Genomic DNA, 27,631 nt, shown 5'->3' with positions numbered 1-27,631 from the left:
TTGTTCTTTTACAGACTCATGTAAATACGTTTCTAGAATAGAGATGATTGTTTACCTCTCTAAACGTTGTTTTTAAAATGTTCTGTTGTAATAGTCCAGCCAAACTACAGATCTAAGCATATGCTTACCTCTTAATCAACATCAATGGGACTACATCTCAGCTCTAGCATGTCTCAGACTTTTATCTTGGTAAATGTTATTACCGCAAGCTGGTCTTTTCAGAACAGAGTATAGTTCAGTTAAAAATATTTGGAACACTTCCTCATTCTTGCAAATAAGCCAGCAGTATCTCACAAATATTGTATTTGTTCCTGGATGTTTAAATTTTTTTTAAAGGGCTGTTCTGACTATACAGGAAGTTTAAACCTTCTGTCTTACATGGACTTTCTAGGGAATGAAAGCAGGAGAGTACTATTGCAATCAAATGTAGCTCAAGCGTGTCCCATAGGCATTCAGCAGGCCACAGAATGGGCTGTTGAAATAGAATGGATAAATGGCTTTTGTTCTGATCCAGATAAGTTCTTATGTTCCTTAACCAATTGCATTCCTTTCTTTAAGGGAACAATGTATATGATGTGTATTTGCTAAATACAGTGGGCTTTAACTTCCAAGTAAAATTTCATGTATTTATACTCATCTTTTCATTAAATATTCTCAGTCAACAACAAAATCTGCAATGAAAAATTAACAGGCAATGTTTTAAAAAAGACTAAAAATAAACAGTAGTTGAAATAATATGCCAATCCTGCTCTATGAACTAACACTAAAAAGGTGACTCATCTATTTACAAAATCTTAATGAGACACCAAACCAAATTGTAGGACAATGATACTATTTGTAACATTAAATATGAAGCTTCAAGGCATCCTGGCATAAACATTGATAAAAACTTAATTAGCGTAACCATGTACTAATATAGATTTTCCCTTTTTAATGGCCAAATGCCTACTGAAAGTAAACAAGAAAGGTTATTTCCAACCGAAATATGATTCACTAATTAAATGTAATTGTCCACCAGAAGTTTAATAAACCTCCCCTGCCCTGGACTGCAAAACCAAGGACAGCCAATTGAAGCGACCATTCGAAGTTACAATAGCGTTGAAAAAGTAACTTTACGATCGGTCCTTACACTTATGACTAGTGCAGCATCTCCATGGTCACATGACTGAGATTCGAGCGCTTTGCAATCAGCGGACCTTTACAACCGTCGCAGCATCCCACAGTCACATGATTGCCATTTGTTCACTTTACAGCTGGCTTCCAACAAGCACAGTCAATGGAGAAGCTGGCAGTAAAATCACAAGTCGCAGTCACATGATGTCTTGCTTAATGATTACGTTGCTTAGCAATGGAGTTGCCAGTCCTAAATGTGGTTGTTAAGTGAGGACTACCTGTATATAGTTAGTAGACTGTATTTCAGATTCAAAGGCAAAAATGGGCTTCCGATTGCAGGCAGTCATGCAAAGTACCTGCCTGCAACTCCTAAAGCCAAATGTATCTTTTTTCTGGATTGTAGCGTGGAGGGTAGCTGTGCAGTTTATGTGCACTGAAGTACCTTTTTATCTTCAGATCTGAAGTATTCCATAACCCTTATCCCTAGTGAGTAGCATTAGCAAGAGTCCACTAATTCACACCTGTAATAAGGAAAGGCGCCCTCAGTGTCGAACCAGTCCCTCCACTGAGATCCTTCAGTTCTTTTTATTTTATATATATATATATATATATATATATATAATTTTATTAAAGATTTTTTTTAAAAAATAAACTAATCCAAACTAATATAAAGTAAGAAAAAGGAAAGAAAGAGAAAGAAAGCTAAAAGAAAGCTAAAAATGCAAGAAAAAAAAGTAAAAATAGGAAAGAAAGAAGAAAGATACAAAAAAGTAGCTTCCAATTTTCCTTATAGCGGTTATAAGTACAATTAAAAGTTTATCTCTTAGTGTATGGTTACAGCATACCACTCTTCTTTCTATAATCCATTCTATATAATCATCAAAACCGTAAATCATAAGTTCATTTTTTTCTGTTTCACGCAAAAAGGGGTTTCCAGTCAGCAATAAATGTAGATATTACTTTTTCTCTGATCAAAAAAGTCATTTTGGCCATCTCAGCAACTTCCATCATTTTCATCAACCAGTACCCTCCATTATGGGTAATGCCAAATCTCTCCATATTTGTGCATATAATACTCTTGCTGCAGTTATCATTTACAAAAAGAAAATTCCATGACTTTTTTCCAACTATTTGTCCATCAGTCCCAAAAGAAAAACCTCTGGTTTCAGTTTTATATTAACCTTTAAAATCATACACCAAACATGATAAAATGTTCCTTCTTCTTGTTCACATTTCCAACATAAATTTGAAGTGCCATTATACATTCTAGACAATTTTTCTGATGGCATATACCAATGGTACATCATCTTATAAAAATTCTCTTTAAAATTATAACTCAACATTTATAATTATAAATGTCAATCCTTTCAACCACATATTTTCCCATTGTTCCATCTGTATATTATAACTAAATTTTTTATCCTATTTCATCATACATTCATTCACTTGTTCTTCTTCCATTTCAAATTTCAATAAAGGTTTATACATTTTACCAATTACCTGTTCACCATTTGTACACAATTCTCTTTCGAAGTCTTACAGTGTTCAGAACTATAAACTCTTTTATTTGCTTTTAATCTTTCTAATAATTCTAATAATTATAAATAAGAGAACCACTGACAATTATATACTTCTGCCACCAGTTCTTCTCTTAATTTTATTTTACACTCCCCTTGACAGAATTCTAATATCTCACAATAAATTAGCCATTTGTGTTTACTTATTATTTCTCATCTATAAAATGTTTCTTGCACTGAGAGCCACAAAGGTGTTTTCGGGCACAAATTGGATTTGTATCTATTCCATATTCCCAATATGGCATGTCTAACATAATGATTTTTAAAATCCACATTAACCCTGACTTCATCATACCACAAATATCCATGCCACCCAAATCTCAGGTCCTGTCCTTCAAAAAGCCTTCTGTTTCTCAGCAGCATCCACTCTGCTACAAAATACACTTTCAAATCAGGTAGACCCAATCCGCCTCTTTCCTTTGCATCTTGTAGCACCTTATATTAAACTCATGCTTTTTTCCCCTGCCACACAAATTTAGATATATACTTCTGCCACTGTTTAAATGATGCATCAGTTGTCAAAACAAATATTGTCTGAAACAGAAATATCATTCTAGGTAAAACATTCATTTTTATACAGAAATTCTCCCCAACAATACAATTGTAATTTCTCCCATCTTAACATACATTTTTAACTTCATTCCATATCTTAATATAATTATTTTGAAATAACATACAACTCATATTTGTATGATATTTTATCTTCTTCTCAATCTTAAAACTCACTTTATTCATCAATTCTGCTTGATCTTCTGTTTTCATTTTGTTTTTGTTAACATCTTCATCTTCTGTTTATTAATCTTAAAATCTGCTAATGCACCAAATTCTTTTAATTTGCCCATTAATGTTTCAATTCCCTTTAATGGATCTTCCAGAACCAACACCAAGTCATCTGCAAGAGCCCTTTTTTAATCTTTACTCCCACAATCCTCTCATCTTGTCTTCTATCTCTATGCAATATTTCCAGAACCTAAGTAAACAAGAGAGGGGACAGTGGGCATCCCTGTCTTGTCCTTTTTTGTATCTCACAGGGTTTTGTTAGATCTACATTATTTGTACTTTCTGTGAAGTGTAGATCGAATTTACCCATTTTATAAAGTTCTCTCCAAAATTAATATCTTCCAGAACTTTAAACAAGAAAGCCCAATTCAAATTGTCAAAGGCCTTCTCTGCATCTAAGAAGATTAATCCAGCTTGTTTTTCATTATTTTGCTCCAAATATTCCAAAATGTCCAACACATTTCTAACATTGTCCTTTAACTGTCTTTTAGTTAAAAACACACATTGATCCTCATGAATAAATCCTTGCAAAATTATTTTTGGTCTGTCAGCTAAAATAGTTGTAAACAACTTGTAATCATTATTCAATAATGATATTGTCCTATGGTTTCTTGTTATAGTCAAATCTTGTCCCTCTTTAGGTATTAATGCTATATTGGCCTCTTTCCAACTCTCTGGCCTCTTTCCTCCCTGTAAGATAGAATTCATTGTGTTTTGTGAAGGTTGTAAAAGTTCATCCTCAAAGCATTTATAATGAGATCCTGATACTCCATCTGGTCCAGGCACCTTTCCTAGTTAAATCTTTTTTATAGCTTTGCAAACTTCCCTTATTGTTATAGGTCCGTTCATAATCTGTCTCTGTGCTTCTGTAATCCTCAGTAAATTTTGTTTCTTTAGATATTCATCTATTTTCTTTCACAAGATGTCACTTCCTTTATATAAATTGGAATAATATTGATGGAATGATTTTTGTATTGCGGAATTGTCTATTAATACAGTATCTCCCTCTTGTAATTTTAATACCATTTTCTGTTCATATTTTATATGCTAGCCACTTCCCTGGTTTATTTGCAAACTCAAAAATATTTTGCTTTGTGTAATCCATTTTTATTTCCATTTCTCTTACTGTTAACATAGATGATTGCAGTTCTAGAAGCTTAATTTGCTGATAAATACTTATCTTCTCTGGAGATTTTAGTTCTTCCTCTTTTCTCTTTATTTCATCTAAAATAGCTTGTGTTTTCTCTTGACTCTTCTTTTTAAGTTCACTATTACATTGTAAAAAATTACCTTTACTAAAAGCTTTACTTGCATCCCAAACCATTCTTAAATCAGTGCCTTTACCTAAATTATTTTCAAAAAATTATTTTAGTTTCTTTTTACAATCCTCCACTATTTTTTCTTTCTGTACCAGTGTTTCATTCAGTCTCCATCTAAAAGAATTAGATTTTCTTTTATAAATCAAACTCACACAAAGTGATCCAAAAAAGTCTTTGGTAATATCTGTACTTTAGAAACCTTAGTGGCCAAATTCTTTGAAATCCAAATCATGTCTGTTTTTGAAAAAGATCTGTGTCTTTCAATTTGTCTTCTCTTTTGAGGAGCATTTGCTCCATTTATGTTCCACATTAAGCATTTATAATCCATCATCAAGCCAAAAGTTTAGAAAAGTTTATACTATAGCGCTTAGTTCAGTATCATCCTTTTCAGTTTCTTGATGCACCTGTCGGAGTTTCTGTGTAGTCTCCTCTGACACCTCCATTTGAATCTCTTCCCATTCCCCTTTTAAGTTTTCTAAAAATTCCCTCACCGTTCTGAATAGAATTCAGTCAAAACCTCTGTTGTTTAAAGTAAAAATCACACCTTCCAATTTGTCCCATCGGAATGGAATTTTTTTCTGCTTTAATCTCCCAGTCAAAAACAGATACTCTTTTCTCTTACACAAAATTCTAATAGGAATTTCTCTAAGAACAATTGTATCTGTATTGTCAATCTTTAATCTTGTATTAAAGTGCTGCTGTAAAACTTGATCCCTTGTCTTCTTCCTGACAAAGTGCACCAAAACACCCCTTGGAACATTTTTTGTTCTTGCAAATCTGGAATTTGTTCTATATACTTTATCAATTTCTGCCTTGGTATCCTCCTCTTCCCAATCCAAAAAAATTGCCAGGCTTTAATAATCTTTTCTCTAATATCTTCATCAGAATCCTCTGGGATTGCTCTAAGACTCAACAAAATTCCTTCTCTCTCAATTTCAATAGAGCTAGATTATCTAGTTCTCTCTCCAACTCTCTATCTATAACGTGTGTCTTACTCCCTAAAATTTCCACTTTGTCATTAACTTGTTTTACCTCTCCAGACACTTGTTTTATAGAGCTTTCCATCTTCTTAACTTCTTTTATCTTCTCTTTCATCTTTACAAGTCTTTTCATCCATTCTCTTTTCAAAAGCTGTCAGTCTGGCATCAAGTCTCCCTGCCTTGTGGTTTGTATATTTTAATTTTTAATAATATTAGAATTTTTAATAATGGTTGTTTTATATATTTGCTGTTTTATTTGATTGTTGTACATTGCTCAGAGTCACTTTTTATGAGATAGGTGGCCATAGAAATTTGATAAATAATAGTAGTGTCTCAAACAAGCGAAAAAGAAAAGGCATGATTCCCCTTTTTTTCTCTCTTTTGTCTTCCTATGCCTTTAATACTTTCATCTCTAATGGTAGTCCATAGTTACAATCTACATCACAAATCCACATCTCCATAGCTATATCAGCATCACAGTCTGGCTCACATTGCCATTATCTTTTGTTTTGTAAAATCCACCAATTGTCTGCACTGTTTAATAATGAACAGAAAGCATTCCCACAAAGGTCTGGTCCATTTGCCTAATTAAATTCCAAGTTATTCAAAAACACTTTCACCAAAAATTATTCTTTCAAAATAACTGTCCCCTTTATCCATTTTAAACTTTCTTATATCGGCTCCTTGTTAAGCTTTTTGCCACAATTTTTAAAATTTCTTAAAACCCTTTTCTTTCCTTTGTAATCCAGAAAGAATTATAACTCACCAAGTGAAATCTTACCCTGCTGCTTAGAAAATCTCTCTTTAACTGTAAATTAATTACTTCCAAAAGTAGTTAAGAAATGAAGTTCAGCTGAACTTTGTGTCATATAATTGGCTGCAATTACAGCTATGAGCTTGATTGAAATCCCTCAACTCCCAGCTGCTGAACTCATGAGCCAATTGCAAAAACTTCATTTCCCATGGTTTACTCATGAGAGCAACCATCCAGAGTGCAAGTGGGTGTTCTCAGGATCTCTCCTTTATCCGGAAAGACTTGTGCCAGCTGATATCCTCTGATTTGGCTGCTGATTCTGCCACAATGCCATCCCCGTTCATTCAAGGATGTCTACTTCACCATGTTCCTCACAGGAAGCTCCACTGAAGTCCTTCAGTTCCGAGGTGACCCATGCTTAGGGGTAAGCAGCAACTGGAAAATTAGGTCTCTTTGATACCACCACCCATTTGTTATAACTGGTTTCTCACTCTCACCCCAGCCCTTTGGGGGAACCAGGGGAGGATTGAAGAGGAAATCCTCATCCCATCCTAGGTCTGCCTAAACTGTGGGGGAAGGGAAGTTACTAACATTTTTTATAGTTGTGATGAACAGGGAAGTTACCTCTTCATATACTTCCTTTTTTTTCTTTTTTCTTTTCTACACTTTTTATTCTTATTTTTTTGTAGTTTGTATTAGTTTTTGTTTTCTAATTGTAATCTTTAATAAAAAAAATTATTACATTAAAAAAAGACAAGGCTTTGCCTGTCAGATATGACAGTACTATAGTGTGTCCTTATTAATGTTAAAAACTTACTGCTGGAAATAAAAGGCAAAAATGCATTTCAGGTCTCAGGCATCTTTGAAAGCTCCAATACACTTTGATGAACTAATGGGAGGAGGAAAAACCCTCAAGAAATGAAATTGCAACATCATCATGTAGACTGGAATCTGTTTATCTGATGTGTCCTGATTTAAAGACTGCATTTCTAGTACATAGGAAGTTGACTCACAGTGGAATGTTTTCATCAATGTGCTGTTTAACACAGTTGCCACTTATACTGTCATTTCAGTTCATTGCTATGGCAACCAATCAATATGAGTGTAAAAACAGTTTGAGGACAATTTTAGAAAATACTAAATGTAAAACAAGAACTTATAAGATACTTTTAAATATGAGTAAATGCTCAAAAAATGCACTTTGTATTCAAAATATGCTTTCAATTAGCCTAAGTATGAGAGGGGATTTCATTTGCAGAATGCACTGAGTGTCTTTCAAAGTCTTTTGCAGTCATTAGATCTTGTCTCTAATGTTTTGGCTTTGTACATTTGTACATTGTATAAGAGCCAGGCACATATAGCTTTTCCTTTGGGGGTTGCGAAAAAACTCTCTGATGCCCTCGTTATTTCATGAATCTCAACTAATATGCAGTACAGTAAGTCCTTGATTTAACAGACTAATGTTAACTAATGGGAAGTGGTTCCCATTAAATGTGAATGGAATCTTATGCATGCACATTTTACATATGCATGCATAAAAAGACAGGTGAAATTTTACATAAATGCTGAAGCACATAGTGTGGAGAGATTTTGTCTGCTACATACAAAGTCTGCTGAATCAAAGTTCATTAAATTAAGGGATAATTGTAGCTATTGTGCCAGAGATTATAGTACCTTTTATCTACAGGCTTGATATGAAGAACACTTGATAAAGTCACTCGGATCCACTCAGAGTTGGCTCCAACTGTACTAGTCCAATTGAGGTTCCTGGGGCATAGTCTTGTGGATTCAACTGGAGTGAGTTTAAGCCTGTATTTCCTAATGAAGACAGAATCTTTCAAGCTGTGAGTTCAGCCACCTGCTTATTAGTTCCAGGTCTCTCCTGAATTATTAAAGCTGCCCAGGAGGTGACTTGTAGTTGGGTCCATGCAGTGGTATCAGGTTCTTTGAGAGAGGGGGTGGTTCCTTTGACCTTGAAGAAGGCAGTGGTGCACTGCTCCTTAGAGGCTGTTCATCCTAGTGATCCTGGACAACTATCATCCAGGTTCCAACCTTTGCTTTTTAGGGAAGGTTATTGAGAAGGTAGTCAAACAGCATTTGCAGAGAGTCCTGGAAGAAGTGGATTATCTGGGATCATTTCAGTGAAGTTTTGGGCGGGATACAGTGGAGACAAAGTTGGTTGTGCTAGTTGATTATCTTTGGCAGAAGCAAGATATGAGTGGTGCCTCTATCCTTGTGCTCCTTGCTTTCTGAGTAGCTTTTGATACTGTTGATCATGGTATGCTTTTGGACTAGTTGCAGGGCTTGGGAATGGGGGATACCATATTATGGTGGTTCTCCTTTTTCTGTAGCTGGTTCCAATTGGTGTTGACGGGGTGGGGAGAGATGCCTGCAGCCCCTTATTTGTGGGGTGACTCAAGGTTTGATACTATCACCCCTTTTGTTTAACATTGTCAGACCCGCTAACTAGATCAGACCAAGAAATCAACTCCATAAGAAGGTTAAAATTAATTTTATTGAGATTGGTTATAACAGAATCTTGCTGATTGTACTGTACCTCCTTCTCGTTCTTATAGTTCAGTGAATAAGGGAAGTGTCTGCCTGAGCTGTTTCCAAATGTTATCTCATTCTGGACTTTAAAAATGCTTCATCCCCTCCTGCATATCTCCATCAAGATCATCTTCCTTACTCCCTACAAACATCTACATGAAACTGCTGGGTGAGATTATCTGTTGGTTCGGGATCTAGTATTATCAGTATGCTAATGATAGCCAAGGATATATCTCAACTCTGGGCTATCCAAGTGTTGCTGTCAATGTCCTGCCTCAGGTCTGGCTGGGGAAGAAGAGGTTCAGATTCAATCCTGGCAAGATTAAGTGGCTGTGGATATTTGGACCCCCTGATACTGGCAACTCATGATTTTTAGTCTTGGATGGGGCTGTGCTTCCCCATTTGAGACTGCTGCGCAACTTGGGGTACTCTTGGATTCACAGCTCCTGCTCAAAGAATAGGTGGCAGCTTTGGCCAAAAGGGCCTTTGCACAGATTCATGGTGATAGTGATAGGAAAGGATGACTTATCTACATAGATAGATGGATGACTATCTACATCTAAAAGCCTGTGTTTTTCTATCCTCCATTATCTCCATTATAAAGAGAGAGCAAATCAGGTATGTTCTCAACTGAATAGGTCAGAGTTAGAAGAGGAAAGCTGAGCTGAGAGAGGAAGGAAGTGATGAAAAGGATGTTACATAGAGGCAAGGAAAGGAGATAAAAGTGAGAATCCCTCAGCTATCTTTCCATCTATAGCCCCTCGTAGTCAATACAGTGGTACCTCGGGTTACGAACACCTCTGCTTACGAACTTTTCGGGTTATGACCAGCTCTGGCCGCAAAAATTTACCTCGGTTTGCAAACTCGCCTCGGGGTACGAACCGGATCCGCGGCCATTTTCCGCGTGACACGTGGTCTGTGGCCATTTCCCGCCCATGCCACGTGGTCCGCGGCCATTTTCCGCCCGTGCCACATGGTCCACGGCCGTTTTTCCGCCCGTGCCACGTGGTCCCCGGCCGTTTTTCCACCCTGCCGCGCGGTTCGCGGCCGTTTTTCCGCCCTGCCGCGCGGTCCGCGGCCGTTTTTCCGCCCTGCTGCGCAGTCCGCGGCCGTTTTTCCGCCCTTGACGCGTGGTCTGCGGACACCGGAACGGATTAACGGTAATTATATTGAACCTTATGGGAAAATTTGCTTCGGGTTGCAAACAAATCAGGTTGCGACCAGAGTCACGGAACGGATTAAATTCGTAACCCGAGGTACCACTGTAGGTTTATAGGTGCAGAAAGCCATGCAGGGAAAGTTGAATTCCAACAGATGCTTCATTATGGCCAGTTGCCTGGAAGTCACAAAATATATGGCTAGTAGCAGAGGCATCCATGATGGGAGGCCAAGGGGTCAAGATGGCGCACATGACTATGCAATCCATGGTCCACCTCATGTATGTGCATGCAAATGTCAGTCAACAGGACTTCGCAATCATGACCATGCTTGTCATCTTGACCTCTTGGTTTCCCGCTGCAAATGACCCTGTCTAGTAGGGTTGTAGCACTTCAGATTCAAAGCAAAAAAGTGTTCAGAAAGCAGGTACTTGCACATAACACCTGCCTGCAACTCCTTAAGACAAATGTGTCTTTTCTCTGGATAGTACTGTGGTGGGTACCTGTCTAGTCTTGGGAAAAGATACAGCTAACTTTTTCTCAGGACTATGATGCAAGAATACAGAAATTGCTTCTCCTTCTGCCAGCTACCTCACCAAAGATTCCTCTGTACTATCTACTCATAACCTTGACCCGTTCATTTTGCTGGGACTTTACCTATTCTCAACTCATACTGCTTTTCAGTGATCTCTTGACATCAACCATTGTTTTGGTTCTTTTAGGCTACTCTCCTTCCTTTCTTAGTTGCTGCTTATTTATATATTTATATTCTATTTTCTCTCTAATCATTTCTCAGCTAATTGGCCACACAACCCGAAATTCAGCACTTTTTTGGCTTTTAGTGTAGATATTTTATGGGCCTTCAAGTTCTGCTGTTTGCTCAGTCTTTCTTTTCTGAGTTATTTTCCCACTGAATGAAGATATTTTAGTTTTTTAATCTCTTACATGCAAGTGTACAATACACTTTACCTAGTTCATTCTGTGCATAGCACAACCTGTTCCTCAAATGACTGACACTTGAACAAAAGATAATATTAAACTCAGCAATTGAAAGTGCTTCTGGCAGAATGTACAGATTAAAAAAAATGTTGTAAGCTGCTTAGAGCCATGAGATTAGGTAGCATACAATTATTAGCCAACCAGAACTAAAATCTTCACAATAGCCATTCTGAGTGTGAGAAAGAAATCTATGAAGGCTGTATATAGCTTCACACATGATGTAGAAGTGTATTTTCTGTCAGATGTTGTGGAATAAGAGCATGGTCAAAAATAGAGCAGCCACTTCTAAATCTAGCTTGTTCCTCAGCTAATGTGTTCTCTCCGTGAAAATATACTTTCTTCTCCCCTATAAAAATAAAATAAAAATAAAACTCTAGTTAATTGTTGTCATTATTTTGTTAAATGGAATCAAGTCTAGTTTTTCCACTGTACTGTTTCCTGACTTAAGATAGTCAAGTTCATTTTAAAGAGAGCTTGCATCTTCCTCACATGCTTTTAGAAGTGTTTTTAGGAGCAAAAGAATTCACCAAAGCATTAATTGTGCTCAAAAAGCTTTTTCCCTTGACCTCAGTATTGATTGTCTCATTTGTTACTACAGAAACTGTGGTTTCCTATAATGTATATTTCAAGAACCACATTACATCAGTTTGTTAGTGACTGGCTGCCAAAAGCCAGGTAGTGGGATGGTATTATTATTCTTGTTGTATTAGTTTAAAAATCTCAACTGGCTTTTCACAGATGTTATTTTCTTCTCTCTCAGAAAAAGGTTTTGTTCTGTGGGTGGATGTATTTTCCACACAAATTAATGCACTTGAGCGGTCACCAGCAAATTCAAGATAGAATAAATTATTCAGAATCTGGGTATTCAGAACCTAATTAACAACTCTCCCCTCCATTCTAAAAACGGAAAAAGTGCTCTGAATATTTTGTGCTTGTATAACATTCTGAGCAGCTTTCTAATATTGTAAAGAACACTGTATTTCAGATTTCATATCGTCAGATTTTAAGTAAACTGGATGGAATGATGTGATAATATTACTCAATAGTATTTGCTACTTTTAATTATTTGAAATGCAGGTGCATTTATTCTCCAGTAGAATATTTTCCTACTTCTCTTTTTAAAAACATTTACATGTGAACTGAATGGTTATTATTCATCACAGTGAATATTACATAATGAATGGATAGCATGTTGGGAAAGCCAGTTAGGGTGGTCATTTTGATCAGAAAAATGACATGGGGAGAAATTAAGCACCCCATCCCTTCTCTCCAGTGAGATTCATAGCCTACCACTTCAGCATTTAGTAAAAGAATATTAAAAAAATATCAGGAGATTGAACACAGACATGCTTGGTTTTTTAACTTTAATGTGTGTTAAAAGCATTTGATAAGTCAAGAGTTAATGTACTGGCAACTGTTTTGTGCATAAGCAAATGCCAGGGGTATACAATCTCGACTTGCAATATTCTTACTTGTTTTATCTGATTTAAAACTGTGGAGTTAACAGTCAACAACATGCTATATTAAAATAAAATAGCATATTGATGAAAGAAATTATTTGTTGCAGTAATTCTTTCCCTTCGTCTGAGCCCTCCATTTCATTCTGTGTCTTTACTTTTTAATATCAAGGCACTTTAGATACTACATATACCAAATGATGTCTTGCAGCTCTGCATTAGCTTCTATTTAGACAAAATCACAAAATCTTATCTGCTGAAAATCAGGCTCAGAAATTAATAGTGGCCATGTGTGAGGAAAGTAGGAAGTATGAGTCCATGATTAGTTTCCTTATAATAATCAAATCATATTTCCATATGAAGGCAGAACCAACCTTACCTATCTACACATATTTTTCCAAATATTGTACGCATCATCCCAATCTCTGCTTTAAAGAATAAGAATGGTAAAAATATTTTAAGATATTGGATACAGTACAAATAGTAAATAAGGCTACTAACATTGAAAAGAAGATACTAATCATTGTAGGAGGGAGTTGACCTATGGTATCTTAAGCTCTGTGGGGTTTATTTTATTTTTCTTTGCTTTTCTGAAAAAAACAAATCTGTGTTGTCAGTCTTTAATTATCTTGTAATTTCTTCAATTTACAGAGAGGTGGTGCAAGCAAACTGTGTTCATTGGAAGAAGAGGTTTTCATTTATATGTAAAATAAGTGCAAGTGCCACTACAGGGATTCTGGATCCCTGCATCTGCAGAGTCTCTGTACGAAAGGTATAAATGGCAGTTATACTTACATTTGCATTGTAGTTTCGATTGCAAAATGTGTTCCTTGAAAGTATTGGTAATTTTAGTACCTGTCCAAATTTAAATTATAAGTTTATATATTTATTCATTTTGCTATTTCAAATTACACAATGTTCTGTAAATATTCCGCTCTAGCTATTGTCTAATCTGTTCCTGATTTATAAAAGGTATTTTACAAGTTGATAGCTTTGGACAATATTCATAACATGGGATCTTAGCCTGCTGTATCTTGGAGCTTTGAATGGATTACAGTAGATCTAGTGTATAGTAATATACAGTATGCATGCTGGTTCAAGATGGTCCAGCATATAGTACTGTGCAAAAGTTTTAGGCAGGTGAGAAACAATTTTGTAAAGTAACAATGCTTTCAAAAATATATATTGTAATTGGTTATGTTTATCAATTTACAAAATGCAAAGTGAGTGAACAGAAGAGAAATCTAAATCAAATCAATATTTGGTGTGACTACCCTTTGGCTTCAAACCAGCATCAATTCTGACACTTGCACACTTTGTACACTTGCACAAAGTCAGGGATCTTGTAGGATGAGAGTCAGGTATATGATTAACCAATTATACCAAACAGGGGCTAATGATCATCAATTTCATATGTAGGTTGAAACACAGTCATTAACTGGAAAAAAAGCAGCTGTGTAGGAGGCTTAAAACTGGGTGAGGAACAGTCAAACACTGCTCCTAAGGTGAGGTTGTGGAAGACAGTTTCATGTCACAGGTCATACACCATGGCAAGACTGAGCACAGCAACAAGACACAAGGTAATTATACCGCATAGCAAGGTCTCTCCCAGGCAAAAATTTCAAAGCAGACTGGGGTTTCAAGATGTGCTGTTCAAGCTCTTTTGAAGAAGCACAAAGAAACGGGCAACGTTGAGGACTATAGACACAGTAGTCGGCCAAGGAAACTTAATGCAGCAGATGGAAGACACATCATGCTTACTTCCCTTCAACAGTGGAAGATGTCCAGCAGTGCCATCAGCACAGAACTGGCGGAAACCAGTGGGACCCAGGTACACCCATCTACTGTCTGGAGAAGTCTGGCCAGAACTGATCTTCATGGAAGAATTGCGGCCAAAGAGCCATACCTCCGACATGGAAACAAGGCTAAGCAACTCAACTATGCACAAAAACATAGGAACTGGGGTGCAGAAAAATGGCAGCAGGTGCTCTGGACTGATGAGTCAAAATTTGAAAGATTTGGCTGTAACAGGAGGCAGTTTGTTCGCCAAAGGGCTGGAGAGTGGTACAATAATGAGTGACTGCAGACAACAATGAAGCATGGTGGAGGTTCCTTTCAAGTTTGGGATCCTGCATTTCTGCAAATGGAGTTGGAGATTTGGTCAGGATCAATGGTGTCCTCAATGCTGAGAAATACAGGCAGATACTTATCCATCATGCCATTCCATCAGGGAGGCATGTGATTGGCCCCAAATTCATTCTGCAGCAGGACAACGACCCCAAACATACAGCCAAGGTCATGAAGAACTATCTTCAGCATAAAGAAGAACAAGGAGTCCTGGAAGTGATGGTTTGGCCCCCACAGAGCCCTGATCTCAACATCATCGAATCTGTCTGGGATTACATGAAGAGACAGAAGGATTTGAGGCAGCCTACATCCACAGGAGATCTGTGGTTAGTTCTCCAAGATGTTTGGAACAACCTACCTGCCGAGTTCCTTCAAAAACTGTGCGCAAGTGTACCTAAAAGAATTGATGCTGTTTTGAAGGCAAAGGGTGGTCACACCAAATATTGATTTGATTTGGATTTCTCTTCTGTTTGCTCACTTTGCATTTTGTAAACTGATAAACATAAACAATTACAATATATATTTTTGAAAGCATTCTTACTTTACAGCATTTTTTCACACCTGCCTAAAACTTTTGCACAGTACTGTATCTAGGAGATACTAAATTGAAGAAGACTAGATTAAGAGAATGCAAGTAGATGTGCATTTGTAATTATACATACACAAACACACACACATACACTTATCCTTTTTATTATTTTCTTTTTTAATCTGAAAAGTGGGAAAGATTCTCAAAGGTATAAATATTAATTTCAAAACCTTTCAGATTCTATAGGTCCATGAGATCTAGACTGGAAATAAATAGGGGAAGGGTAAAGAGCTGAAAGGTAGTTATGTTCTTTCTTTTATTTATTTGTTAAATGTATATGCCGCTCATCTCCCCCAGAGGGTGACTCTGGGTGGCTCACAATTAAAATCAAACATTAAAGACAGTAAAAATATAAAAATCCATATTAAATTATTTTAGCTAAAAAAATAATAGAATATAATTGTGTATGTGTGTGTGTATGTATGTATATGTATGTGTGTGTGTGTGTGTGTGTGTGTATATATAAATAAAAACTATCCTTTCTTTTATTCTGCCTCATCCAAACCTAGAGGAATAGTCATTAGCTATTCCTTTGATAACATCTGTAACATCCAAACTTTTACAAAATTCAAGAGTACTGCTAATTGTATAATGTTGTTTGCTGTGTTTCCTTGTAAAAGAATAAATCTTGGAGCTGTATTAATAATTTCATTTGATTTTTTCTAACTACAACTATTTGTTTGTTGCAGGAATTAAAAGGAGGGAAGGCTTATGCAAAGGTAAAAGGATAATATCATGTAATACAATGCCTCTTTTTGTCTCCTTTTCCATATCTGTGTGTAGCATTAGTTTAGTGATATATTGTAATGTATGCTTCTTATTGTTATGAATGATACCGAGCATTATAAACATTAGTTATGTAGCACAAAGATGATGATAATATACAATAGACAGGCATGCTAAGAAGCCTAAATTTGTTTATTTCTTTTTTTGTTCTGTAACTACTAACTTCATTCTTTTGTCAATAGTTGGGTTTTGCAGACCTCAACCTGGCAGAGTTTGCTGGATCAGGAAATACCACTCGCCGTTGCTTACTGGAAGGTTATGATACCAAAAACACAAGGCAGGACAATTCAATTCTCAAAGTAATTGTATGGGTTTTTTTTTTCTATTCCGCCTTGTTTTTTAGAAGATGCTTTTCACTAAATGTTGAATAGGAAAACAAAGCACGGTAACCATTTATTATTTCATACTTCTCTTCCTCTTCCCCCCCCCGCTCATGATCACAGCACAGTAAATAAGACCTAAAGGAATTAGGCTGTTTTAATGAGATACCTGATGAAAAATTGGTAATGATTGCTTGTGCATGCTAGCAAAAATCCATCAGAGGAAAGTTATTAACTTATTAAGGGTACTTTAGGGATATTGTATAAATAGCACCCTAGTTTGCTTGAATATAATTTTTTGTTTTGTCATCAGTTTTATCTGGTAATTTAATGAACACAGAAGGAGGGAAATCCTTGATGAAGTCAGATTGTTGTCCAGTTATGCAATTTGCTTTTTTTATCTGAGATGGCTTTTATAATACAATCTTTGTTAATGAAGAAGTTGTTTTTGAAATCCGTATTCAGTTAGGCTCTTGTTACTGATTTTCATAAGCAGTTTTAATCTATATGCTTTAACTATAATTCCATTCATTCTTGTAATAGCCCCATTTGATAGTCCATTTGATAGAATATAATTAATTTTTCCTTTTCATATCTTTACGAATTGCAGTTTGATTACATTTTTTTCATTTCATTCTTATTGATTTATAGATCTTAATCAGCATGCAGCTAATGTCTGGAGACCCATGCTTTAAAACGTAAGTTTAAATTTATATATGCATTCTTCTTAGCATTTGTCCCACTTGGTTGCAAAGTCTGCTTATTGTGCATTGCTTTTGCTACAGTTCTTGTATTGACACTATCAACGCATGATGCAATGAGAAGTTTTACTTTCCAGCTGGCTGGTTGCTGAGTTGATGCTGATTAGGGTTGAGAGGGAATGACTGGCCAGGATCGTCCAACTTCCTTCTGTGCCTAAGGCAGGAATAGAATCTGGGTCTCCCTCCTTCTAAGCCCTAAGCCAGCTCCTTAATCTCTACACCATACTAGTTTTCAATATTTATACATGTGTGTGCATGCATGTGCATGTATATGCATCTTGCTACTTATCTATAATGTTAAAGAATATCATATATTAGCTGTAATAACCCAATTCCATATTCTATCCTATGTGAGGAGAGGGCATGCTGTGCAATTGCAGGGATCTTTATTTGCACTGTCTGTTGTCATTCTGTTAAAACTGGATTCTGCTTAAAGCCAGATTTTCAGTCACCCAAGGCAAATAGATTATTGCCTTCCTTTTTTTCATATTCTTCCTTATCTCTGGGCATTATGTATACTACAGGGTAAGTGGATGAACTAAGTATATATGCAAATGAAATGGAAATGAAACCAAATTTATTTTTTTGTTTCTGCTCTATTACTTTTTGGAGTGCATCCTCAACTACAGTTAACCTCTCAAAAGCAAAGTGCAGCCCTTGATCTGGGAAAAATTGTGTACTCTTTATTTACTATCTGGGTCTCTACATGATAGGGCAAAGAGATATTTATGTATCACTGGTTTGTTTGATGATTTTTTATGTATACCCAGTGTATCAGGTCTGTATAAAAGAATAATTTGGTGCTAGAATTGTAAATGTTTGTCTTAGATTGTGTGAGCCCAATCCAAAGGGGCCAAGTCTCTCTGGCCCTTCAGTTCCTATCTTCCGCACTGATGGGCACACTAAAATATAGGTCTGTGCTGCTACTCAGAAGGTCTCAAAAACTATGACAATTGGTTCATGTTAGTCTGTATAAATTGCATGTGAGCTTTTATCATATAGACAGTATCCTTGTGTAAAGTTAATGAGCAGTGGAACTTGCAACAAAATCTTGAGGGGCCCTGTCCTCTTGTTCACAGCCTTGTATTTATTTTCTAGGGTTCTGTATTTTAATTTTATTAACAATAACATACTAAATTAGTAATATAGATTTGTACCTTGCGTTGACCTACTGTATGTTGGGTATTAAAAAGGTCTGATCTACAAGAACCATAAGACAGCTTTGGGTCTGTGCTATTCCAGAGAGCTGTATATATGCGTTGTACAAGAAAAAAAAAATACGGTTGGGATGAATTTCTAGATTTATGAGGTCTTTTGCGATGAGTCATGTAGCTCAGTGAGTGATCTAATTGTAGCAATGCAGCTGGGAGGTTTTCTTTTCCATCAGCCATGCTGTAATTTACTTGTAGGCAGTGCAAAAAAAAACGTACAGTATTCTAAGACAGCATACGTTCTTAAGCAATTATTTTTGTGTCATTAACTTGTGAGTTAATTATTTTAAACTGCATAGATTTAAATAACAGCGTAAGATCCAAATAAGGATGGTATGAGCACCTAAGGTAAATTATACAAGTTTATTAGTCTTTAAAATGCCATAATAGCATTTTTTCCTTCTTGCCCAGAGTCTCAGTAAGTAACTACAGTAGTCAGGTTTGTATGGTTCTGTATTTAATTTGAGTCAAATTTATTGGTACATCTGTAAATGTCATTTGTATCGTGTGCTGCTTCTATTTCCTTCTGAAAAATTATTTTGGAGCCCTTCAGATTATTTAGAAATAGAATTTATTATTTTGATGTATCATTTAGATATAGTATATTGAACTGAACTGTTATTTTCCAGCAGGGTAGAACATCTTCGTTTCATCATAATATTTAAAACAAAAACTCAAGTTTGCATTAGATACCTTATTTACAGTACATTAGATTTTGGAATTTCATGGATAACCTTATTAACATAGCTCCAATTTTTTTCAGTGGAGCTGGATTTGGACCTAGCATACAAGAAGGGTTGGAGAGTAGAAATTTCAGCTTTGTCTAGCAGTTGTATGCCAGGGAGATTTGTATTTTTCAAGATGACTATGCAAAAAAAATCCTTGCCTGTCAAATAATTGTAGAAAATTGAGGCAAGCTTGCTGTAGATAGTATTTCAACCAATCACAAATCACCAATCGCATGCTGAATTTGAAGTTCTGCTGGTTTTTAAACAATATATCTTCCTTCAGGCTTGTGTAAATAATATATGAAACAAATAATGGACTGTAAATAATACACTAATTATTATATAATTTACTAGTATTTTCACTGGTGATCCAATTATATTATGTCATATACAATAGACAGTTTTCATTTTTAACTAGTAGATAACAGAGAAAAGGATACAGCAAGGTCAGTAAACTGAAGAATGCACCTTTCTGCATTCTATCCACAAGGAAGAAATATGAAACAGCTGTTACAAGTCAATGAGCTTGTACAACCAGTTCTCATGAAAACAGTTCATATGCATTGCTTTTATCCCTATCTCATGCAACTCTTTAATGCAGTGGGTGATCATTCTGTGGTTAAGAAGGTGATCTGAATGCAGTGTAGCCACTATTTTCATTTAGCACTAACTGGAATTTTAAACCAGTGAATAATCATGGAATAATCAGTGCTACCTAGAAAGGTGACCACTGTGTATGAATGACATATTTATATAGAGGAGCAGTATGGAGCTGGGAGAAGAGATGGTGTGCTCATTCATGTTAACAGCTAGCAACAGTTTAATGCGTTATGCAGATTCACTCACTAAGGACTACTTGGTGGAGTGCTGCTTTCCCAAAGCACAAATAAAATGGACATCCTGATTTATATTTTAAAAATGGACTATATTTCTGTGTTTCTGGCACTGGAAAGGTGAAATTGGAATAGACATTTTGAATTTATTGTTTGCAAGACATTATTATTATATTATTATTATTCTTTGTAGTAGTGATAGAATGCATACATGTTTTCCCTTGTAATGGCTGAAGGTGGTAAGGCAGCAACCAGCAGCTCTCAGACTACAAAGGACTATTACATAAACAAATCTCAGCTACCCAAGATCGTCAATCAATCACCAAGTATCCATTAATTTTAAAGGCAGGAGGAAAAAGCCAGTTTAACTCTGGAGCATAGATATATAAAGCTCTAAATACTTTGCTCTAGAATGGGCAATCAACTGTTAAGTTTTCATTCTTGTTTACAGTATCATCTAGCTGACTTTTCTGTTGAGTCAAGCCAAGCACTGAGTAAGAGGTTAAATGTCTGGAGAGCTGAAAATTACTGCTGAACCATGGCATAAAGCCTGTCACCCTTAGGTGTCTGTGTGTGTGTGTGTGTGTGTGTGTGTGTACATACGCAAACACACACACAACCACCTTCAATCTCAAACTTCTTTGATCACAGACCTCCATCCACAGCAATGTCTGTATCAATTGCTGGAGAATCAGAATCCCTGCATGAAGACAGGAAAGGTGCAGAGAACACTAAAGTGTCACATTTGACTGTATCAGGTAGGAAACTGTGGAAGGCTGTCAGCCTTAGGAAAATGAATAATTGTTCAATTACTCATTATTAGGATGATGGATTGTACTTCAGCATAGTTCTCTTTTTAATAATTGAGTTTCTCTATGACAAATTAACAAATCATGTGTATCTAAGAAACACGCATGAGGGATGATATGCCCATTTAAATAAAATATTGCATGTAGGTATCTGGAATAAGCAACAATGATATCATATACATCATGACATCAATGTGCAAATCACACAGCATTTATGATGTCATGGTGTGTGATATCACTAGCCCATCCTTGCCCCGTTTCATATATCTATGGTATTGCATTGTATATGACAACAGGAAGGGGAAGAGAATTTTAGGATTTTCTGCTTTGTGAAAAATTATTGTCTAAAGAAAGCTAGGATATTATTTGGAGGGATGCCTTCTCCTTGCATTATCAGTTCTTTACTTACAGGTTGTTTTAAATATGGAGAAACATTCAAACATGTAGTGTTCCACTACATTTCGAATTTGTTTAAATTTCGAACAATTTTTGTTATGTGCTCTTCTGGAATATGTAGCTTATTTTTTAGTTACCAGCATTAGACTCAAGGGTTGGGATGGCTTTCAAAAAGGAACACAGAGGTACATAGGTGACCAACATCATTTACTAATATCCACTCTTAGTGGATTACAAGTTACAATTGCCTTAGTCCTCTATAGTGATAACAGATGTGATGGATATTTTTTCAATATACATTTTTAAATGATCAAAGCTAGAATGAAGAGAGAATAGAGGATTTTTAATGCAGGAACCATGACCCATTGTAATAAGACAGATAATTATTAGAGAAGTAAATAAGTTAACATAGTTACCTACAAATATTTCCTAATTTTATCTGCATACTAATTCCTTATATACAATGCCAAGGTATAATGTCATGGATCAGTACAACAAACTACTTAAGAAAGCATTAATTTTAATCAGGTCTGTATTACAATAGCAATTACCTGAGGAAATAATCCAGCAGCAATGCTTTTTGATCTGACTTTTTTTTTCAACAGATTTTACAAACAAAAGCATCTCAGCCCCAGATGAACTTGGAGCATGTGGACATTCTAGGACTTCTAGTTATGCAAGCCAGCAGTCAAAAGTGTCAGGTAAGAGTATTATTGTTCGAAATAAATACTTTGAAAAAAAATAATGATATAAATTTCTTGGTTTTTAAAAAAAGCTTTTATGGATTCACAAACTCAGCTATTCAGAAAAAAAAATTCAAATATCTTGGCTTATGCAAAGCTCTTATATTTAAATAGAAAATTCCTTCACTAAGTGAACAGAGAATTCATTTTAAGAAATTTTATGAAATTATGAAACTTGTAAGGGTTATTAGCACTTTCTTACTGGCCCAGTTCCAATGCATTTAAAAGCAGCCTAAAAGTGAGCACCAGTGATACTTTTTACCCCATCTTCGTGCTACTAAAAACTTTATGTACTACATTTCAGTATATTAGGTAGCTGTTTTAAGATGCACAAGCATTTAAAAGAAATTATATTGGTTAATGAAGCCAACACTGTTAGGAAGTTTGGAATATGTATCAGGTCATTATCAGCTGAGAATGCTTAGCACGTAGAAGAACTCGATGAGGAACTACACAATATGCAAAGGAGTATTCAAACTAAAGACAGGGTAGCCTCGTTAGGGTGAATTAGCTCAAACATGTTAGTGTAAGGGTAACAAAAGTCCCTTGGTTTTAGAAACTAATTCTGGCTGCCTTAGCCATTGTGAGAATATGGCAGAAGAACCCCTCAGCAGTTAACCTCCTTCACCATCCTACTAGCTCTAAGAAATCCCCCCTTCCTACCTGTCTGTTGATGGAAGAAAAGATTTCTCATAGCCACTGCCTTATTTTACTATAACTCTGTCTTAATCCTATCTTATCTGAAATTTACCTAGCAGGATCTTTGTGGTAATAATTTTTTTTCAAGACCAACTGAAAAGATTAGTTGATTCAGATTTGTATACACATTGCAATAAGGTTGTATTGGGTCTTGTTGAGATACATACTATATGACAAAGTGGGAGGAGAAGTGTTAGCTCTTCTGTATTAGTTTATTTTGTAACATCCTTCTGCTGATTGCTTCATTTGGGCAGTTGTGTTTTGATTTCTCAGTGAACACTAGTTTTGGCACCAGAAAAAATTGTTGAGTTCTCATGGGTCAGGGATCCATGAAGCTGGTTTGTATGCTAGCTTTCGGAGAATGATATGCAACAAAGAAGTACAGTGATGGGAAATGTACAGGCTAGCATGAAGAAAAACATGTGAGCCATATGACTGTTGTTCTTTCTGGGTCATGGGTGTCAGGTTCCCACTGAGACAAGGATAAACACAACTAGAAACTCTACCTTTATTGTTTTACAGGAAACAGTAGTCATAACCGTTGACAGTTTCCAGGCAAGCAGGAATTCTTTTTCAGCATTTATACCTAGTCAGCTTTCAGATTTTTCATGACCTCTTCCTGCACTGTCCACTTTAAAAACTTCCTTTTACCTTTAGCTCTCATAGTGTCCATTGATGATGGATTGCTTGTTTAGGTTCTCTGCATCCCTGCATTCAAATAAGGCCAAATTAGGTTGGGATTTTTTAGCCACTACTTTAGCCCTGACACTGAAGAACTTGCCAGGAATCCCTTGAACTAAAAGGTGCTGCTCGTCAGTACCAGACTGGTTAAAAATAAGAACATGCCCAACAAGGACTTATCTTATATGGGCAAAATTCTCTGATGTGTATTAGCAAAATATGGTAGAATGAAACAGATGTAGAAAATCACTCTCAATTTTGTTGGTAGCTTTTTCATTTTAATTTTAGGGGGGGGGGCTTCAAGTCAAAGCTCCTGCTTGATTTAGCAGATCATTTTTAAAGAAGTAAATTATCAGCAGCTCTAACACATCTGATCTTCTCAGTACTTTCCTTCCCCTCTTCATCACCAATGTTCTCTCTCTTTTTTTTTTTTTGGTGCCTTCAAATCAGTGTTGATTCCTGGCCACTGCCTCAACTAGTCCCTGCAGTTTTCTTGGCAAGGTTTTTCTGAAGTGGTTTGCCATTACCTTCTTCCTAGGCCTGAGAGACAGTGTCTGGCCCAAGGTCATCCAGCTGGTTACATGCCTTCATGCAGGACTAGAACTCAGAGTCTCCTGGTTTCTAGATTGGTGCCTTAACCACTATACCAAACTGGCTCTCTTTTTAAATCTAGCAACAGCCAAGTCTCTAGGAGTCAGGAGTCTTGTATTTTATCATGAGTTTATCCTCCTGTTCAGATGCCCTATTCAGCAGGCACCAGCTTTTGTAATTCTGTGGTAGAAATTGAATGTGTAGCATTCATCCTGCTGCCTTCCTTTTTGAGTGATTGGGGTGATTTCTGATATGGCTTGGTGACCCAATTTTACTTAAGGAGTTTAATATTTACATTCAAACCTCAGAGAAGGCACAAATCAAGATTTCATGGCCAACATGGCAATTATGGACATGTCTCAGATATACTCTGTGAAGTTAGATTCATTTAGACTTGATTTTTATTGCTAGATGAATGGCAAGCATGTGGTGAAAATCAGTCCCTTATCATGGAAGACTCACTGCTTAGCTATGGATCCAGATGGATTTCTGATGATTCTAGATTTTTCTGCTCTGCATAGCTGGTAGTCCAGCTGAAGCCTTAATGGATCTTCAGAAGGTTTTAAATTATTATTTCAGAAAGTAATAATTATTTGAGAAGGTGCAACTTTAATGAAGACTTCAGCACTGTGTGACTTGATATTAATTTAAACTTCTTTGATGCTGTTCCCGCTTTTTTATGTACAAGTCCTTACTAGGTGCTGATAATCAAATAAATCACAAATAGTTATATTATACTTGACATTAGAAAAATGGCATATTCTGGTTAGAAGAAAAATTTGGAATTTTTGACATGGCATCAGACTAATGGCTCTGAATTAATAATTATATCTTCTAGGATACAGCACTGCTCATTCCAGATCATCCAGTTTCTCTGATCTCTGTCATAAAAGAAATACCTCTGCAGGAAGTACATCAACTGGTATAAGTAGTATTCTAGAGCCATGTGAAGAGAAAGAATCCAAAAGTATTGAGGATAATTTGGAAGCAACCATGAAAGATGCAGTCTCAGAAAATTCAAACAGGTAAACTACTACAGAGAGTTTAATAATGTGGTATTTGATGATGATTGTTTATAGAGCATAACTTTTCTAGGTATTTCATATTTTTCATAGGCAACCAGTAAAACAGGATTCTGTGGAATCACAGCTAAAGAGGGTGGATGCCACAAGAGTTGATGCAGATGATATTGTTGAAAAAATACTGCAGACTCAAGACTTCAGTTTGGACTCAAGTGCAGAAGGTTTGTAAAGCTGGAAAGAGTAGAAGCTTGATAATAAATTGTTGAGGAATAGTTCCAATTCATGGCTGGGACTCCTAGGTTATACAGAGGAAAATCATTAATTACATACTAATTGTTAAAGATACTAAAAATAGCACCTATTGAAGAAACATAGCAGCAGCCACAGAAGGGCAGAGTATGAAAGCAGCATCACACCAGTGCTCCACCCCTTTTGTATGGTCATGATGTATGCATGTACACAGGGGCTGACCTTGCAGCACAATGCTGCTTTTGTCACTTTGATGAAAGCACTAGATCCTCTGACACTCTGAAGAAACATAGTTGTTCAGATTGGAAATGTATTTGTAGAATTAGTACTCCTGACAACTGTAGTACCATATATAATCAGAGAACCTAGATATATTAATTCAAAATAGGGGGACCTGCAGTTTCTACAGATTCCTCTTTGTTTGGAACTTCTCCCATCATATCCTACTCTGCTCTCAAAGGTTCCTAGCCATGCTTACAGCAGGAAGAAAGAGGCAAGAAACATTCATTGTATCGTAGGTCTTCCACAAACAGGCTTGTCAAACATACTAATACTGCATATTTTTATATTTATTTTTGCAGAGGAAGGACTGAGACTTTTTGTAGGTCCTGGAGGGAGCACTGCTTTTGGAAGTCATCACTTACCTAATAGGTATGTCATTAATGCAATGCATCCTCTTATCTGTGACATAATAGGCAGTGAAAACCACATCTAAACCCCTTAAATTGTTCCTGTAAAGCGTCTAAAGTTTTGTTTGAATATAATATGCAAAACAACAGTCTCTGCGTTACAATCTAGTATTGAAAATACAGAAAAAGATAGGGGAACATGGAACAAACAGGAAAACAAGAAAATTCCGTATAAAAAGAAAGAATGGAATGAGAATGTTCAATGACAAAAGCACAATTTGACAAACTTGCAAGTACAGCAAAGGGCAGACTTTCTCCATTCTTTGGATGCATTTATTTATTGAAAATGTTTATGTTGCGGCATCAGTTTTACTTCTAAATTCGTGGCTGTATAACAGAACCCCCTAATTCTTTAACATTCTGGCTTCTCATGAAAAACAAGAGTTAACATAAAAACATACTCGCAGCGCGGACAGTTCTGAATGCCCCTAGGAGGGCACATATAACACCGCTGTTACGCGAGCTGCATTGGTTGCCAATCTGCTTCTGGGTCCAATTCAAGGTGTTGGTCATCACCTTTAAAGCCCTTCATGGCACAGGACCAGGTTATCTGAGGAGCCGTCTCGCCCCGGTTACTTCAGCCCACCCCACTCAGTCCAGCAGAAGGGGCATGTTGCAGACCCCACCGGTCAAGGAATTTCCACTGGTGGGTTCTAGGCAGAGGGCTTTTTCTGCTGTGGCCCCCGCCCTATGGAACAATCTGCCTCCCAAGGTCCTGTGTGCCCCCACTCTCATGGCCCTTTCTCAAGGAAAGGGGTGAAATCCTGGCTGTTCCAGAAGGCCTGGGGGCTGGATGGGGGCTCGCACCAGTGCAGGTGGCTTGTGGGGTGATTGACCTTGCCCCCCCCGGTCATCTTGAATGTTTTTAGTATTTATGTACAGGGTTTGTTGTCTTTATTTTTTAATGGATTAATTTATTTTAACTATTTATGGGGGATTTTTAATTGTTGCTGGGGTTTCTGATTTTAACTGTGAGCCGCCCAGAGTCACCTGCTAGGGGGAGATGGGCGGCATACAAATTTAATAATTAATTAATAAATAAATAAATAAATAAATAAATAAATAATTCCCCAAACAATCTTACCTGCTTTTTCTCATTTGAAGTAAGGTTAAAACTTTAAGTCAACTAAACTGGCAAGAATACAGAAATAATCTGTATATTCTTCTTCCACACAATGGGAAACTAATTTAAGTTCCCAGTCTAGCCTACAGCCCTGAGATTTCCTGGCAGTTTCCCATACAAACCTTGTTGCTTGCCCCCTTTTCTTGTTTCCAAGTAAGACTATGGTCTTCATGTTATGGTTAAATCAAAATAATTCCAAAGGGCCATTGGAGATTAGATTCTAATTAATGTACCTTTGATGGAGTTGACTTTTAAAACATACCTTGTAAGAAAATAGCTAAATGTGTAAGTGGTGACAGTCTCAGCCTCAAAGTTGAGTTATGCCAACTTCCACATGAAGAAGTAAAATTATTAGCCATTATTTGCTGGACAAAAAGGGTCCATGACAAACCCTTGACTTCAAATATTCTGCCTTACTGTTGCATCCAACCTGCCCTATGTGTCTCTTTGTATGAAAATCTTCTCTGAAATTGTCTCCATTCTCTATGCTAACATTATGCCATGATAGTTAGACATATGGTGATTTTCTTTTATAGAAACTGTAAATGTCTTGTAATACGAAATTTCCACTGTGTGAGAGCACAAAAT

The 27,631-nt window shown here is 36.4% G+C and overlaps 1 protein-coding gene across 1 annotated transcript in view; it reads left to right on the top strand.

Annotated features, from left to right (window-relative positions):
- Nucleotides 1-27,631, top strand: part of EEIG2 (EEIG family member 2) — a 37,382-nt gene that overhangs the window by 7,045 nt on the left and 2,706 nt on the right. Inside the window, exons 2-10 of the mRNA XM_007431545.3 lie at nt 13,338-13,458; nt 16,092-16,121; nt 16,371-16,487; nt 17,160-17,206; nt 20,693-20,799; nt 21,852-21,947; nt 24,799-24,985; nt 25,076-25,203; nt 25,813-25,882. Coding sequence (XP_007431607.3) covers nt 13,338-13,458; nt 16,092-16,121; nt 16,371-16,487; nt 17,160-17,206; nt 20,693-20,799; nt 21,852-21,947; nt 24,799-24,985; nt 25,076-25,203; nt 25,813-25,882 — 903 coding nt within the window. The remainder of the gene's footprint in view (nt 1-13,337; nt 13,459-16,091; nt 16,122-16,370; nt 16,488-17,159; nt 17,207-20,692; nt 20,800-21,851; nt 21,948-24,798; nt 24,986-25,075; nt 25,204-25,812; nt 25,883-27,631) is intronic.

The sequence above is a fragment of the Python bivittatus genome, unplaced genomic scaffold (genome assembly GCF_059951505.1).
Source record: "Python bivittatus isolate LINGU-HERP-01145 unplaced genomic scaffold, Pbiv_v1 ctg000700_np1212, whole genome shotgun sequence".
In the NCBI taxonomy this organism is placed as follows: Eukaryota; Metazoa; Chordata; class Lepidosauria; order Squamata; family Pythonidae; genus Python; species Python bivittatus.
Note: the sequence above shows the minus strand (reverse complement) of the source record. Positions and strands in the feature narration are given on the sequence as shown.